Below are 19,123 nucleotides of genomic sequence, written 5' to 3' on the forward strand. Positions count from 1 at the left end.
TTTTTCAAATAATGTTACTTTCAATGTCATTTTCTTGTAAACCAAAAATCCCACATGTTTATCCTTGTTTAGTATTCAGACAATTAAAAAATTACTAGAAGAAATTTCTCTCTAAATCCGTAAATGGAAATGTTTCCCATTTGGTGCAAATTTTATGGCGGATACTGTACTGTACTTTTGATATAATCATATTTTGTTGAATATTTACATGTAAGATACTGACAAATAAATAATAATTAGAGAAATGATAGTCCCTAAAACTTACCATTTATCTATATACATGGAAAACATGGAAACATCAGAGAATTTCTTGAACAAAATTTGCGGCATACCTTGTTTTGATCATCCTGAACGTAATTAAGATCTTTAATAGCTTGTTCTAAAAGCAGAAATGGTCTAATGATTTTTTTTTAAATTTTTTTCCCGTGATCAATTTTTATATATATTTTGGACCTTAGATTTAATTTTTTCACATTGATTGATTCCACATCGTCTGATTCATACATTGAGCATACAAAATTTCGACTCAATTCATTTACTTAGAAGATTTTTAGACAATCTTTTTTAACTCCACTATCCTTTATCTTAAACATCAAGGCTTCAGGGCAAATGCATCAATGAAACTATTCTCAAATTTGAAAAGAACGCTCTGTTATTTTTGACAAGTTGTTGTTTCACATCCTGTATACCTACCTTAGTTTTTTCTATATCTTCCATTATCAGACTCGAGAAGTGAAAGGTGGTTGTATGGAGTACCACATCCATTTTTGGCTGGGGTCTCGCACAAATCCAGACAAATCTGGAGTGGCAGCATACAAAACCGTCGAACTGGATAACTTCCTGAACTGTTGTACAACTCAACATCGCGAGACCGAGGGAAATGAAAGTCCTAGATTTTTAAGTTTCTTCAAGAATGGCCTCAGGTGAGTAATTAATAGCAAAATAAGAATGTTTATGTTTTAACATCTAAGTGTGTTTATATTTTAATGGTAGATAATATGTGTTTATGTTTTACTGTACGGCGTTTATAACTCTGTTAAAACGGAAATGCATTAAAGAAATGACACACTTGCAACAGTAACATGTTCTAAATTTGAATAAACCTGGTTCAGTCGGTCTAAAAAATCTACTAATATCTAGCACATAGGTATTAGGTATAGTTTAATTAAATGGACCTTTATATCGCAATTTGGTCAAGTTGCCTGAAGTTTTTTATATAAGTTAGTTTGAGGTAGGTATATAAAAAGAATAAGCGACAGTAATTTTTTTTCAACCCCTGACCAGGGGTGAAAAAAGTTAAAATAAAGTGGTTTTTTAAGATAACTCAAAAGTAGTAAGAGCTAGAAAGAAAAGTTTCTTATAAAAGTTGTAGAGCATAAAATTCTACATAAAAATGGTCAATTGACTTTTTGTGTACTATTAAAACTAACAAAGCTAGGGTGGCTAGGTTATGGTAAACATTATAAAAACAAAGAAAATTTAACAAAAAATTTTATTGCAATTAAGGTATAGCCAGTGGAAGTAATTCCAAGTTTTTATAAAGAACCTCAGAAAATAAAATAATACGAATAATTAACTTTAAAATAATTTATGTATTAATAAAAATATACCAACAATCAACGCAAAAACTGTTTTTAATTATTAGGTTATTTCCTGTGTCTTTGAGTGGTAGTGCCAGTTTCATTTCGATAATTATGTATTATTCAAATATATTCTTGACTAGAACTAAAGGATATGCGTTACTTGTTGACATGTTTTTGTGTTTCTTTGGAGCATTACACCCATATCTTTATTTATAAGGTATAGTGGTTTATTTGTGGATATATTTACTAGAACGTTTGCATAATATATAACAACCTCCTTTCACACATTATGAGTAGAACAGGAACATACGTACAGGGTGTCAAACATTATTGAGTCAGTGCTACTTTTGTCCAGAACCGAATGAAAAAGCTAATACAAAGGTAAACTGAAAAGTACACAGAAAACAATGTCACTGGTTACAAGCGTAAATTCTTAACAAATTTGTTGATAATAATTTCACCACTGTAAAAATAATCACAATGTAAAGAGCGAATTTTCACATAATCTGTTCTGTCTCCATTTTAGGGACAATTCTGTGAATTTTCATTGTTTCTTTCATAAACTCGTGTAACTTATCTAAAAACATACCTATTTAAGTTTCAGAGTTAATTGAAAATTGTCAAAAAAGCGTAATTTGACTGTAGATCATGAAATTCAAAAGCTAAAAGTAGGTGCAATTATATGTTTCATAAGCAAACTATAAGTATTTATCTTAACTGTAAAAAATCTTTACTCTTTCTAAAAAATGAAAATACACCTATAAATGGAGGTGTTTTAATATTAATTTGAAATACATATATTATGAATGAAAATATAGTGGCACTGTTTAATTATACAGGGTATTTGTAGATAAGTGCGAAATATTTTAGGGGTGGTTCCTGAAGCTATTTTGTGAAAAAAAGTTCATATAAACGTAAATCGAAATATACTTCGTTTCTGAGAAAAAGATTGCGAGAATGCCACAACCTTAAAAAAATGGTACGCCACTGGGTTTTTCCTGCTTTGATATTTTTTTTAGAAATCCGTCATCAATTCTGAATGAAGTTGGCGCTGTCAATTTTTTTCGTAGGATGCACCGTTTTTGAGAAAAAAAATAAAACATATTTGATTGTATGTTTTGTTAATCTTTTATTTAAAGGTGGAGGTAGAAATATTCGGATCACTCCAAAACATACACATTTACTCCTCCAAAGCGGTTTTCAAATTTCGAATCAATATCTTCAATCCTCTTTGAAATAATTGATAAAAATAAATAAAAAATTAAAATTTAAACACTGTATCTCGGAAACGAAGCATATTTCGACGTACGTTTAAATAAACTTTTTTTATAAAATAACTTCACCAACCACCCCCTAAAATATTTCCCACAAACACACACACTCCCTGTATAATTAAAGCACTTTTAATATTCTTGTCGTCAGTCTAAGTAGGTATACAGTACTTCTTCGTAAAATTTTTAATTATTATAGCAATTACCTTAAAAAAATCTCTTACACACGTTAAATGTTAAATGTTTTTTGATTATACGTATTAAATTCTATGCACACTGAAAAATGTAAGGAAATGTATTTTTTGAAAATAGATTTCAATGCTGAGTTAGAACAGAAACCTTTCATATAGGATGGTCCTTAACTACGTACTTTTAGATAATAAAGGAGGTAATTCAACATTACTTTGAAGAAAGAAAACAGGATGTTAAATTAAAAAATATATATTTTTGTCTTTATAACAGAAACCGAAAGAAATAATTTAATGAAATTTTGTACGTTGCAGTAGTTCTTAGAAACCTTCATTTCTGATTTATCAAATAATTTTGGAAACCGCCAATGGCGTAGGTAAGGGTATGTAAGTATATTTATTGAGAAAAAATGGTAAGTCACTGATTTTTTTCAAATTTTGAAGGCATATCCTTATTGTTTCATTAAAAACAAAAAAATTAGTTTCCCTTAAAATTTTGCTAAAATAATATTTAAAGGGGGGCTCTGAAAATTACGAATAGTATTTATTTTAACATCTTAAATCAGTATTTTTTGCTGTTTAGGAAACTAGATATTACTATTTTTATAAATTGATGCCACTCTTTACAAATTCAGAAGTGACAGATACAAGTTCCGTTTATGGCCTTGCAGCAAAGCACATCGAATTTATTAGCATAGATGTCCCCACTAATTTCACTTCGTGCAAACATCCACCAACGGCTATAAGAGACTAAAACTTTCGTGATTTTGTAATATGTACTGATGTCATTGCAAAACCTAAAACAGTCGCAACACCTCATTTAGAAAGTGCCGTACTTTAATGAACTATATTATGGCCAAACGGAAAAAAAGTATTTGAAAAATTGATGCTTTGTTGATTGTAGGTGACCAAACAATTTGAAAGATTATGAAATATTATCAGTTTTATCCATATCTATTCAGTGTGCACAGATTATTCCCATATGATTCCATATAAAATTTGCACAACCGTCAAAGGGCATATGAAAATTCTTACGCGACAAAAATCGTTTCAATCATTGGAGATTACCTTATTGGACCAATCTTTCTTCCATTAAGATTAGATGATACATACAGCGGCTTTATAGAAAATCAATTGCCGGTCCTTATTGCCGTTGTTCCACTTAATTTGCGATACCGTTTGCGGTTTATGCATGATGGAACACCACCTCATTTCAGTTTAGTAACTCGGGAATATCTTTACGAAGTTTATCAAAATAGTTGGATAGGCTTAGGCAGAGACGCGGTTCAGACCAGCCAACCGTGGCTCCCTAAGCCGTTGGACTTATATACTTCCTTAGGAACAGTCGAAAATTTTAGCATTGATACGAATACGTAGACTGACGATGTGTAGGGTCTAAGAAAGCACATAAGAGAATCGCGAGAATACTATTTGAAGCACTGTCGGTATTCTTGACGAGTACCTACGTCAGACGATAAACATATGTATATTAGGACTGTTAATGTTATTAGTGGACACTATCAATAATAATGTTTGGTAAGTATAAACATTTTAATTTCACGAGTTAATTCTTTCGCAACTCGTTTGAGAACGACTGTTCCTAACTAAATTTTAAAAGAGTTAAAATTAATTTTCTGTTTTTAATAAAACTATAAAGACTTGCCTTAAAATTTTGGAAAAACCAGTGGAGTACCATTTTCTTAACAAGTACTCCATTAGATAAAATATTTGATGTCAGAAATAAAAGTTTCCAGGAACTATAATAGTAGTGAGGGTTGCCTTCGCTGTACAGCAAAAATAAAACGCTCTCTCAACGGTAGAAATAAGGTATTTTTATTGAAAACTAAGCTTGTGAAAAAGACGTGTTGTCGGTTTGAGGGTTCGCTGGAGAGTCTCCCTTGGTGTGGAGTCGCTGGCAGAAGTACCTGGTCCTTGGCGCCAATCTGCCGGGGTCGTCTTCCGGGAACCTTGGTGCGTCTGGGCGGCGCCTCGCTGGCGCTCTTGATATTGTACTTAAAAAGGGGTCACGTGCGAACATGTGTACCCACAGTAGGTATACAATATTTCAATTAATTATCTCTTCCGGTTCATGTTACATAGACAAGAATCACTTTCTTTTTCTGAAATTTAACACCCTGCAACTTGGAAACTAAGCCGCATATGACATATACCATATTAACTTTTTTATTGAGATTAACTGAGGAATCACCCCCTGTATCATCGAAACGTACTTATGAACCACCCCAGGTATATACTTGAAGTCTATTGGGTAGAGTACCATTTTTACTTTATGTATATGTACATATATACTTTTTTTTCATATTACAAATATTTGGTATACGAAAGCTGCAAAAAATTTTAAATAATAGTGTAGAAAAAAATTTCGATATCAGTCTTTAAAAAATAGCCATCTAAGTAGTTATTTACACTGTTTTTTAGAATATTGAAACCTGAGCTTATTCAGAACAATCAAAATTTTCAAGCGAGGCTCTACAGAGTGAAGGGAAAGAGGATACCGGTATTGACAGAAATGCCAAAACTGTCGTGGGACTTTTTCAACAGTTCCGATGTCTTCATAATCCACACACCAAAAAACATCTTCGTTTGGATTGGTAGAGCAGCCAATGCCATCAAAAAATTACACGCAACCAAAGTGAGTGTTTGAAAATATCTTCTTCAAACGTTAGGAAGTTATTCCTTTATGTTTAATTTGAATTGAGTTGTACTACTTTTACATAATGCTTCCAGATTTCAACAGACTTGAAAGACGAATATAAAGTCAACAACATCATATTCCTAGACGATGGTTATGAAAAAACTTTATCTGATGATATGAGGAAAGAGTTCAGCAAATATTTGCCACTAGAGAAGAGAATGATCCTCCCAGAGAATCAGGATGGGGATGAAAATGGAAACTACCAAAGATCTTCTATAAAATTGTATAAATGTTCAGAAAATAACGGAAAATACAGAGTGGCAGAAGTCGGTGTCGGCCCTTTTCATCCCTCAGATTTAAATCCTGATGTGAGTAAGAGAAATTTGTAACTCAGTAAACAATTTTGTTATTCCTATGGGCTTATATGCTTATATTTTCATTTAATGTCTATTGCAATTCTCTTTTGTCATATAAATCATTGATATAATTACAATTGAACCAATTCAAACAAATTTTCATAAAATTCTCATGAAATGAAGTCATATGTGCTATTTGGTACCAAATATTTATGTATTTTAAAAATATATCTCCATTCAATATTTATTTAAAATCAACTATCAAAAACAAAACATTTTTAGGATTTATTCGATTCGATTTGTACACGCATATTTTTTGAAATCGTTAAATAACTACGTATAAGTACAAAAATATTTGTTATTTAAAGGGTGTACCAATCTTTAATCGTTGTTTCATTGTTTCAGGACGTTTTCATCGTCGATCACGAAGTAAATGGAATTTGGGTCTGGGTGGGTAAAAGAGCGAACGACAAGGAGAGAAGCGAGGCCTTAAGGAATGCCAGAGGTTTCGTAAAGAAAAAGAAGTATCCCAGCAACACGAAGGTCACTAGAGTTGTGGATGGATACGAGCCCGTTGAATTTAAAATGTTATTTTCGTCGTGGAAGGACGATCCCAAAGGTGGGTCGCATTTTTAGCAATTACAACACTTTCTCGTTCTTACACTTTTAGAGGAGCTGGTAAACGTTACACTGAAAAAGTACATTTAGTCCAGACGGTATCTGTTTGAAAAAGCCATATTTGGGTGAATCGTATATCCACGGAAATTTTTGGCTTTTTGGCTTTCAAATATCACTAGAAATGTAAATTTTTCTATGCGCATAAAAAAAAACGTGGGCTTAACTTTTGGCGGCACAATATGTTAAAAAAATGCGAAAAATGTCATATTTTTCTTCCTATTTAATTATGTATCTTTTCAAGAGTTGATTTTAGGCGAAAATGGAAGAGGAAAAAAATTTTTGCAATTAAATTTTTTACAAAACATGACAAATCGAATGAATCATGTTTATTATGGTAAAAATCAAAAAATCGCAAAAATGTGGTTAAAAAACAATAATTTTTTTGGGGTATTTAAATTGGGTATAGGACCTTTATACTTGGCTCAAAAAAACCTCATGATATGTAGAATTATCACAGCAAATTTCATCAAAATAGGTTCTATAGATTTTGCATAATAATTTTGCAATCCAGATTTTGAAAAAAATTGCAAATTTTCAAATTTTTGCACAGTAAAAACCAAGGCCGCTCGATGCTTGAAAATTTAATCACGTATAGAAGGGCTCTTAAGCTTTACAACTTTTTTTGAAAATTTCGAATCCGTCAATTAGGAGAGCTCTGGCGCTTGTTTAAACATTGGTAGAATTTTTGTACTTATAAGCAATTAGAACTTTGTGAATATTCAATCAAATCAAATTTTTTAAAGCAGGTTTTAAAAGTTTTTGGAAAGACGCTTCTTTAAAAAAAAACAGAATTAGTTACGTAGTTATAGCCGATACAATTTCGAGCAGGCCAAAGCGGCCGCGCTCTCTGCTTCCCCCACCACCACCACCCGTATGATTTTCTTGAATTTCTCGCTTGCATAAATAACTTTAAACACGTTTTAAAGTAGGTTGCCAATGAAGAAAAGTATTGTAATCTTAGACCTGGTAAGTACTCGGAATACCAAAGGTATTTTTCGAAAAATTAGCCCGGATGTCCCAGTACATTTAGTGTAAATGACGGCTATAACTACGTAACTAATTGATCAATCGATCTGTTTTTTTTTAAAAAAGCGTCTTTCCAAGAACTTTTAAAACCTGCTTTAAAAAATTTGATTTGATTGAATATTCACAAAGTTCTAATTGTTTATAAGTACAAAAATTCGACCAATGTTTAAACAAGCGCCAGAGCTCTCCTAATTGACGGATTCGAATTTTTCAAAAAAAGTTTGAAAGCTTGAGAGCCCTTCTATATGTGATTAAATTTTCAAGTATCTAAGGGCCTTGGTTTTTGCTGTGCAAAATTTTGAAAATTTGCAATTTTTTTTTAATCTGGATTGCAAAATTATTATGCAAAATCTATCGAACCGATTTTGATGAAATTTGGTGTGATGATTCTACATAACATGAAGTTTTCTTGAGCCAAGTATAAAGGTCCTATACCCAATTTAAATACCCCAAAAAAATTCCCTAAAAAGTATTGTTTTTTAACCCCATTTTTGCGATTTTTTCGATTTTTACCATAATAATCATGATTCATTCGATTTGTAACTAGTCATGTTTTGTAAAAAATTTAATTACAAACATTTTTTTCCTCTTCCATTTTCGCCTAAAATCAACTCTTGAAAAGATACATAATTAAATAGGAAGAAAAATATGACATTTTTCGAATTTTTTTAACATATTGTGCCGCCAAAAGTTAAGCCCACGTTTTTTTTATGCGCATAGAAAAATTTTCATTTCTAGTGATATTTGAAAGCCAAAAAGCCAAAAATCTCCGTGGATATACGATTCACCCAAATCAAAACAGATAACAGATAGTCTAATTAATAAAATTAAATACTGAACATCCCGCGAATTGAAAAAGTTTATATAAACACGCACTATTTTCGAGATATACGAGAAGACATTCAAATTTTGTGGAAAACTTTTTTTTTAATTTCAAAAGCGTTGATACAGTTTTTGCATTTATTATTTACATCATGCTAGTAATGTACTTCAATTATCAGTGGTGTAGATGGGGGGTTTATCTGTTTATTTAAAAAATGACTGACTATTTTGAAAAAACTTGTATACTCTCTTACAATAACACTTTTGCCTAAAAATATCTCGTCAAATCTCCCTTTTTTATAGTTTGGAGGTAATTATTGCATAATGATGATTATAGTTTTCTTTTGTTTTACAGAAGAAACATTCGGTTTTTAAACTCAACTTAATTAACAAATAGCTAAATTTGAACACGTCTGGTATATCAAAATAAAAACATACCTAAATTAAATATATAAATATGGCAAACATAACACAGGCCGACAAAATTTGGCCGACTCTAACCCAGAAACCGGAATGTACTTTTCCGAAATATTTTGATCTTAAAGTACTAAACTTACTCTTTAGAACGCACTTGATTTTATCTCGATATCGCTTTTGGTCTTTGAGAAATCGCATGTTGAAATTTAGTAGTTTGTCTTATTTCTCGATTTTTGAATATGACAACCTAAATTCATTGGCACCCGGTAGTAGGGATCTTACATGTTTTTGGGGTCGCTGATGATGAATCTGAACTCCAAAATACTCTATCACTTCAAATTTTGCGATAAACTTAAAAAAAATGTCTAAAAATTTGATATAATGGTCGATTTTATGCATGTACTATATCAGTTTGGAAATACATTAATACGCTCCCGAACTCATAAACCCTAAGCCTATAAACCCTTAGCCCATAAAATCCAAACCTACACCAACTCCAAAAATCGAGAAATTGTCAATCTACTACATTCCAACATGCAATTTATCAAAAACGAAAAATGATATCGGGGCAAATCCAAACGCGTATTAAATTAATGGTTTCAGCACAAAAAATAAAATACCTTTCCATGTAACATAACCTCAAATATGTCAAAAATCCTTTGGGAAAGTATGTTCATCTTGTTGGGTTAAAATCTTGTCAGCCTGTGTAATTTAACACTGTTGTAGTACGAATAAATAAACAAAAAATAGCGGAAATTGATTCAGTTTCGGGAGAATCGCACCAAACTCACATGAATACACGTCAAAATAATAAGAATAAACTTGTTATGTGATTTTCATCTGTTTTCAAGCTATGACGGATATTTCAATAAAACAAAAATAATTTTCTACTTATTCTGTAGATGAGCTCGTTCAGATGTTATACTAGCACTGGGAAGCTTTCTTGTTTCGCAGTTTTTTTATATGTATATAACATTTACAGACACTAAAAAAAAACAAACCCGTAATTGGAGTGAATACGGCCTAGTAACTGGGCATTCATGTCTTTGATATGAAAAGTCAACGCTAATCGCGGTTAGTAGTTGGATGGGTAATCATCCGGAGAAGGCTCGCGATGCTCGTCCACCTACTAGTGGTCTGTATGTTCACAGAAGCTATACAAATTTAGGCGCTGTTTGTATAGAAAAGTGGGGATTCAGCAAAATTTCCTGCGGGTTGCTCGTCTCTTGGCGTCGGTGTTTAGCCATAGTTGCAGAAATAGGCCGACGTAAAATAACCAAAAAGCTAAAAACTAACACCGTAATTTCGATTCCACCATTTTCAAAACCCGTTCATTCGATTAATAATTTCTAAAATAACGAAACGAAAACTAAACCATTTAGATACACAGGTTCCCATGGTACATCGGCCGCTGCGTGAGAGCGATAAAGTAAGTCATAGAAATCCGTGCGATAGACAAGGATGGTTACATTGAAGACGTTTCATAATCTGAATAGTCACTCCCACTTCTAACCCGAAACGGTCGGTGACTATTCAGATTATGAAACGTCTTCACTATAGCCATCCTTGTCTATCGCACGGATTTCTTTACTTTACTTTGTCGCTGTCATGTAAAGGCAGATGGACCATGTGGATTTTCCAGCCCTGTATATGAAGGTTAAGGTTACATTTCTTCATCAGATTAGCAGATCAAGTAATCCGCAGATATTTTTACTGCTTACCTGTATTTGCTCTGCCGACAACTCGAATATACTGACGGGATATTAAGTTTCACTTCATTTTTTTTTAGTCCTGTAAGGTTCACTGAAATGTGAACACGTCAATGACCGCATCCGTGTATTAAAATATCTAATTTCAATAAGCCGCAACTCGTGTATGAAGACATCGGTTGACGGCTGGTCGTTGTCGTTGTGATCCCTTTCTGTCTAATATGTCAAGCGTGAATAATGTAATGTGCAAGATCTCACGGAATGGACTATTGTTAGTGACACACTTAGGTGCTTTTTTCCATTATGAACTGCGTTGTTTTAAAAATAATGCTAGTGACCCTAACGAGGAGAAAATTGAAGCAATTCCACGCATTTTCACCGTGGACAACAATAGTGCGTTCTTTTGTTTAAAATTAGTGTTATTAATAAATTCTACTACTAAATCTAAATACTACTAATAAATTCTGCTTCCAAATTCTACACTTAGCTTAGATAGATTGAGGACAAGCAATGAACTGGTAACAATTACATTAAAATATGTTGTTTAATTTACTCATATTTTTCTATACCTTGAAATATCTATTATTTAGCTTAAAACAATAGAATAAAGTTAGGCCAATTATGTGATACAAACTGAAATTTGACACTTCCATGCTTAAAACGTCTTAAATTTAAATTACTTTCTTCTCTTAATAGGCCAGGAAATATAGAGTTGGACGCGACTTTTTGTTTCGACAAGCTGAATTTATCACTATAGATGCTAAATATTATGTACAATAACATATTAGTATCCACAGCCATAAAAATGGGGGGAAGATTGGTTACAGGGTGGTTAATTGTATAATTTTTACATAAATTTACATTTTCCGCTTATAACTTTTTCCGTTCATTTCCACGAGAAAACAGTAAAGTATTTTTTTTCATCTTCAAAAGACCTACAAAACTAGTCCTCGAACGTCTAAAAATATTGATTAGATCAAAAGTTATAATCAGAAGAAGTTTATTTATGACTTTTGAATGAAACATTTATAAACTGCGTTATTATTACCAGAACGTTTTGCCATCGCATCCTCTCATTCCTTATCACTGTCTAATAACTCATACGAAATCTGGAATCGGTAAGTTGAATAGTTTACTAGTTATGGCCTTATAAACAAATTAACTAACTATTAGTCTGGACGATCCCGAACATATTCCACAATCGCACTGATTTTTTTCAAGGTAGATTTCATAATAATACATTGAAATCTATCATTTTTTTTTTAATTTCAAATTTGCAACCTAGAAAGTTTTTTTTATTTTTTAATCTTAAACGCACGCGCGTGATATAGTTATATATTATTACATATTCGGAAAGCTTATGAAAAGAGCTTCGAGTTAAAAAAATCGTCAAGATTCGTTGAAAAACAACGGAATTACAGACTGTCAAATATATTATTTTCAAGCGATTTTCGCTTTTTTATCGTCATTTTCTTGGGACTTGCTGTCGTTCGCTTCCCCCACCCTTCCGCCGCGCCACGGTTCACGGAAAATCAAGCGACCCACTGACTTTTGACAATATTTCTTATGCACTTAACATACTTCCACAAATAAAATATTTTCTTCCGGGAAAGTACTCGGGATGCCGGTTATGACAGTATTTTTCTTTGCCGCTACCATCCTAATTTGTTTAACAATAGGCCGTCAACTTTGACAATCTGTAACTTCGTTGTTTTTCAACGAACTTGACGATTTTTTTAACTTAAAGCTCTATTCATAAGCTTTCCGAATATGTAATAAGATATAACTATATCACCGTGCATCATATATTTCATTTTGCAACTAATGCTAAAAAATAAAAAACTTTCTTGGTTGCTTTGAAATTTAAAAAAAATATATAGATTTCAATGTATTATTATGAAATCTACCCTGAAAAAAAACAGCGTGATTGTGGAATATGCTAGGAATCGTCCAAACTAATAATTAGTTAATTTGTTTATAAGGCCATAACTTGTAAACTATTCAACTTACCGATTCCAGATTTCGTGTGAGTTATTAGACAGTGATCAATGTTGCCAACCTCCAGAACGCAAATTTCTTCATGACAATCTTTAAAATACGTCACATTTCGTCACCCTCTGCAAATTTGAAATTTATTGCATATTGTTTAAATAAACTGATTTTAAAACATGTAATAAAATGTTCTATTTTTAGTATTTTTATTAACAAATTTGAAATAAAACAAAAATAAAACCGCTATAATCTTTATTAAAAGAAATAAAATATATAAACCTGAAACAAATAACAGTTTAAAATAGAACAAAAAATTAAAGCCACTTTTTCTATAGTTATATTGTAAAAAAAGGAAGGATATTTAAGCTTAAAACTGATTAAAAATTGCTTTTGTAAAAATTGCACAAAAAAATTTAACTCAATTCATTGGCATTAAAACAAATTCTTACTTTTTATGTTTATACAATTACCTACATCAATATGTTGTTGCGCTACATTGTAGTCACTCATAGACTGTGGTAGTCATGGTATTACTTATATTAGTTGATTGGTGCTTTGATCTAACTACACAAATAGAGTTCAATAGATCTTCTCCCATTCTATTTCTTTTTTTCGATTTAACATCATTCATTATAGAAAATATGCGTTCAGCCTCTACATTGGAATGGGGCAGAGTCAGAACTAATTTAGCCAAGTAGGCTATATTTCTAAATAAATATTTACCATTAAAATTGGAAACATTAAATAAAAATTCCCAAAACTCGGCAACCGGCATTTCTTTCATTTTATTTTTTCATCATCAAAATGATAAGGTAGGTTTAGGTTTCTCCATTGTCTTTCTATATCAATAACTACATGTTTTTTTAACAAAGGCGTAAAAATGCCAGATACAGAACCAACTAATAAAGTTGTTCTGTTTTCACTCCATGCCTCTCTAACATTAATAAAATACAATTCCTCAAAAAATTTGCCATTGCCAATGCAATTTCTTGGCATAATGTTGGGTTTTTTATGAACCACAACACAACAGTGAAATACAAATATTATAAATAAACATTAATGTCCACTAATGTACTTCGAAAGAAAAATCGTCACGAGAGTAAATTCTTCGTCAATTCGTCAATAGCAATTTTTCCTCATAAAAAAAATTATCACTTTGACGAAAGATCGTCACAGTTGGCAACACCAACAGTGATAAGGAATGAGAGAATGCGATGCCAACACGTTCTGGTAATAATAACGCAGTTATAAATGTTTAATTCAAAAGTCATAATTAAACTTCTTCTGTTTATAACTTTTGATTTAATCAATATTTTTTGACGCTCGAAGGCTAGTTTTGTAGGTCTTTCAAAGACGAAAAAAAAGTACTTTACTGTTTTCTCGTGGAAATGAACGGAGAAAAGTTATAAGCAAAAAACGTGAATTTACGTAAAAATTATATACAGGGTTGGAAAGTTCCCATGGTTCATCGGCTGTTACGTGAGAGCGATAAAGAAAGTCATAGAAATCCGTGCGATAGAGAAATATGGCTATAATGAAGGCGTCTAATAATCACCGCCCATTTCGCCCTTCCACAAATAAGATCCACTTCTTATTTGTGGAAGGGCGAAATGGGCGGTGACTATTAGATGCCTTCATTATAGCCATCTTTCTCTATCGCACGGATTTCTATGACTTGCTTTATCGCTCTCACGTAACGGTCGATGAACCATGGGGACTTTCCGACTCTGTAATTAACCACCCTGTAAACAATCTTCCCCCCACTTTTATGACTGTGCAAACTAATATGTTATTGTACATAATATTTAGCATGTACAATAGTGACAAATTCAGCTTGCCGAAACAAAAAGTCGCGAAATGGTCATTTCCCAGCTCTTTTTCCTGGCCTAATATCCAAAATGGGAATTGCGATTCCGAATTCTCATTAAAGTCTAGCATAGACTTAATTTCCAGATACCTTATTTTATAGGAATACTTCATTTCAGGAGCAAAGCCTTCGATCCTGGTGTCGAAATACGACGCCCTGACGATGGAGGACCGTCCTAGCCTCGCTGCTGAAACGCAACTAATAGACGACGGAACCGGAAGTCTCACAATTTGGCGGATAAAACAGTCGCACATCGTCGAAATACCCAAGGAGCGTCACGGCTACTTTTTCTCGGGCGATTGTTACATTATCTTGTACACTTATCAGACTTCTTCTGAACAAAAGCATTTGCTCTATTGTTGGCTGGTAAGTAGAAAATTGTTCTTCATCCCAGAAATTGACACGAAGTGAAAGATTTTTCCATTCATAATTCGAACGGATGAATTTTTAAGACGATACAAATGAACTTTGTAATTTTAAAACTGTAAGCATAAGAACAATCTGAAAATGACCGTCAAAATTGATCCTCCAGTCAACTTTTGCGTTTGTCTCAACGAGATACAACCCGTATCCTACCCTTACTGTCTTTCAAATTTTAATAACTGTATTTCCAGGGTTTACATGCAGGCCAAGAGGAAATAAATAGCACGACTCTAAAGTTAAATGAAATTGATGACGAATTAGGTCAGTTGGGATTTCAAGCAAGGATAATTCAAGGCCGAGAAACAGCGCATTTTCTGCAGTTATTCAAAGGAAAACTGATTGTTTTTAAAGGAAAGGGAATTGAATATGATGGTAATTAATAAGCTTTTCATATGAATTAACATAATGTCGGGTACCTTTCGCAGATTCGGGAAAAAACTTCAAGAATCCTTCCCAATATCTTATTCAAGTATTCGGATCCACTACATATTCAAGTAAAGCGTTTCAAGTCAGCCTTAAATCCTCCTCGCTTAATTCAAATTATTGCTTTGTATTAAAAAGAGGAAAGAAGTTGTTTATTTGGTCCGGCAACTATTCAACTGGTGATCAAAGAGAGATGGCTAAAGGATTTGCAGGAAAAGATTTTGAACTTGTACTAGAAGGTACCATATTTCAGCTTATCACTTGTATAGTTGTAATTATGAAAACTTATTTTTAGGAAAAGAGAGAGACGATTTCTTCAATTTACTTGGGGGTAGGTCCCCTTATACTACCCAAATGATAAAAAATGATAGTGATCCAAGACCACCAAGGCTGTTTCATTGTAGTTCCACAAGTGGAATATTCCATGGTATGTTTCAAAATTCAGGATGCTTTTTAAGTTGGGGATTTTCATTTCTATCTGTCATTGAACTCAATAAAACAAATTTAGCAAATAGAGCAATGCACGACGGTAATATGAGGTGTGTGTATGCAAAAAAGTTAACCTCTCTGAAAGACAAAGTTTGTGCTTCCTTATTCGTATCATGTTGCTAAGGAATTGTTCTGAGTCGGCACAAAACGCATATTATATGTTAAAATTAATAAACACAGTTTTGGTCCTTCGAGCCGGATTAAAATATCTCGTTTGAAAAAGTAATTACAAAATAAGTAATCGAGTCAGTAAAGAGATACTTATCCAAGACAAACTGCAAGAGTTTTAACAATGTCATAGCATTGCGATTGGAGCGGTTTTCTTTGCGGTTTCATCCAGTAGCTAGGTTTACTTATATCGCGCAAAGGGCTCAAGAAACAGGCCACCTACAGAAAAATAGGGATGGGAATGCTGGAAGAACAAAACCACCCAAGAGTGCTTGCAGGTCGAAGAAAATGCTTTAGATATTGTTGAAGAAAATCCTATAACAAGTACCGGATATTGCACAGCAAGTTCAGGCGTTTTATTTTTTGTTTGCAAAATAAAGTTTTCTAAACAACTTGAGGATATGCCTTTAAATATAACCCAATCCTTGTAATTTACAAATAAAGTCGTTCCATCTGCTCCCAACAAATTAAGCTAATACCATGGCTTCCAAAATCACCCCACTGTATTCTACGTGATTTTTATCAAAGAGATTTACATCTTACCTTAAAATAAAAACTCCTACCTAACAACATGCACAAGTCTAGGATACCCGAGTGATAGCTTGTGCGAAAAATAAATTCGATTAGTTTTTTATTTTCGTTATTTTTGAGTTTTTAATAAAATGTTATTTGAAAAATGTCCTTCCTTATTTGAGAGTTCTGTCGTGTTAAAAACAAAACACTTTTTTTTTCTAGCTGAAGAAATTGTCTTCTTTACCCAAAAGGATTTGATACCAGAACATGTGATGCTATTAGATACAAATGATTCCGTTTACATGTGGATTGGAAAATTAAGCACAAGGGAGGAACAGAGGTTGAGTATACAAACGGCCATTGAATACTTGCAAACAGGTACCTTCTAACTTAAAATATAAATACTATCGTTGAGTGAGAAATACTGTTCTCACTTAACGATACTATTTACTAATATCAAATCAAATAATTTTAGATCCAGCAGGACGAGACATGAATATAGCCATAATACACGTTAAACAGGAAAGAGAACCGCCTACTTTCAGAGGATTTTTCCCATCTTGGGATAAAAAATTTTGGAAGGTTTGAAGGATTTAAGCTGACTACAACACTTACTATAATTTTTGAAATTTTAGCTGTACAAGACTTTTTCAAAAATAAGGCAAGAAATTGAAATGAAAAACACAAATATTACTATTAAGGAAAGTAATGGAATCAACCACCACGATATATCAGGCCACAGCGAATTTGATCAGTACGATAAATACCCAGTCAACATATTGAAAGAGTCAAATGACAAGCTCCCGGCAAGGATAAATCCATTAAATAAAGAAGTAAGTATCAAAGACGATAGCAAATTAATGCTATAACTGTGTAAAAATTAATAAATGTTTCCAGTTGCATTTAACTCATGACGATTTTGTATCATTATTCAAAATGCCTTATGTGGACTTTGAAAAACTACCACGTTGGAAGCAGCAGGAAATGAAAAAGAAAGTTGGCTTATTTTAGAGTGTAGACATAGTCATTACTTTAGTTCCATTATACTTGATATACATATACTGTATTTATAGACTTATTTATTTTATTTTACATGTATTTCTAGCAATTTGATTGTATTTACAAATTTTTTATCATATACCATATATTTTTAAATAAATAATCTCTTAAACCGACTTTTTGTTACAAACTATTTAGAAGAAGCTAGAATTGAACATCTACCAAAATGCTCAATAACTAAAAAAAGGAAAAAACCTTTTTTCGGTAGGTATAAAATATAATTAATTATAACAAGTGACTAGGTGTAACTTTTTGTTAATAACCTAGTAAATGAAAAAAATTTCCTAAAAAATTGCGTTCAAATTAAAACTTTGTTTAATCGTTAGTTTAGGCAAAAAGAAATAATATTTCCCAAAAAGTATCGGTTTAAAACAACAACATCATTGTTTAACTCTTTCAGTCTCAGTGGTGCATAAAATGTACCACCGTTTTTTATTCCTCCAGGTCTTGGTGGTACATATTTTGTACCAGAATTTTTTAAGTACCTACATTTAAAAATTATTTAACAATCATTTCCCTTCAGCCATAGTTTTACAGACCCTGTACCACCCCCCCCCCCCAGGAGTCTGTGAGCTAACACACGATCACAAAATCAGCTGTAATGTATTTAGTTTTAAGTATTCTTTACAATAAAATCATTATAATTCACAAAAGCTATAGTTTAATTTTTTGTGACGCTTGAGTAAAAAAAGTAATATAATTTCTGTGCCTGAAAGAGTTAAACAATGATTATTATGTAAAAATGACCAAAAATGGAGTTTTATAGCTGTATTAAAAAGCACTCTCCAACAGTTTTTGCTTTTGTTTATACTTGTTTTCAAAAAACGCTTCATTTGAGACCTGCTAAATTAAAATCCATTAACAATTTGTTTAAATAATTGCAAAAAACCAGCGAAATTTGAATTTGCTATAAATAGAGGAAAAGAGCATAAATCGTCTCTAAACTGCAGTAAAAGTTGTATTTTGTTACGCTCTGTGAAACCCTAAAAATTTGGTAAAAAAATATTTGTGTTTACGAGTTTTTGCATCTGTTTTTTAGAAATAGCATTTTTTCAATTGCAAGAAAGCGGTTGTTAACGTTATAATAAAGGGCTTTATGAGGGCTCATTTGTTTCGTCTTGACTAATATTTTCAAAATATGCGATTGGAAATTGTAATTTCATAGACTAACCTCCTCAAAACGGCGTATAAACAAATAGTGTAATTTGTTTATAAGGTTTTTCGATAATAATTTTGCGAAGAATGAATATTTTTTAGAGCCACTTTGATATTCGCAATCCTGGTAATTTTCCACGAATTTAAAAAAAAATTGTTCTAGGACCATTTTTAGCCGAGAAAGCGTTTTTTTTTTAATTCATAACTTGTTTATTTATAAACATTAACAATAAGACTTGAAATTTCGGGAATAAACATTAACAATAAGACTTGAAATTTCGGGAATAAATCAATCAACCCTTAAACTTCATAATAACGGTTAAATATA

At 32.2% G+C, this 19,123-nt stretch overlaps 1 protein-coding gene across 1 annotated transcript; it reads left to right on the plus strand.

The window, feature by feature from the left end:
- Nucleotides 1–723: 723 nt before the first annotated feature.
- LOC108909064 (advillin-like) lies at nt 724–17,715 on the plus strand (the record flags this gene model as incomplete). The annotated part of the gene is made up of 12 exons (XM_018713295.1): nt 724–923; nt 5,482–5,695; nt 5,791–6,066; nt 6,460–6,673; nt 14,684–14,931; nt 15,180–15,360; nt 15,414–15,650; nt 15,707–15,838; nt 16,804–16,959; nt 17,057–17,163; nt 17,217–17,414; nt 17,479–17,715. Coding segments are annotated over 12 exons (2,277 nt in total), but the record flags the coding sequence as incomplete, so codon positions are not given.
- Nucleotides 17,716–19,123: the final 1,408 nt, after the last annotated feature.

The sequence above is a fragment of the Anoplophora glabripennis genome, unplaced genomic scaffold (genome assembly GCF_000390285.2).
Source record: "Anoplophora glabripennis isolate ALB-LARVAE unplaced genomic scaffold, Agla_2.0 scaffold283, whole genome shotgun sequence".
Lineage (NCBI taxonomy): Eukaryota > Metazoa > Arthropoda > Insecta > Coleoptera > Cerambycidae > Anoplophora > Anoplophora glabripennis.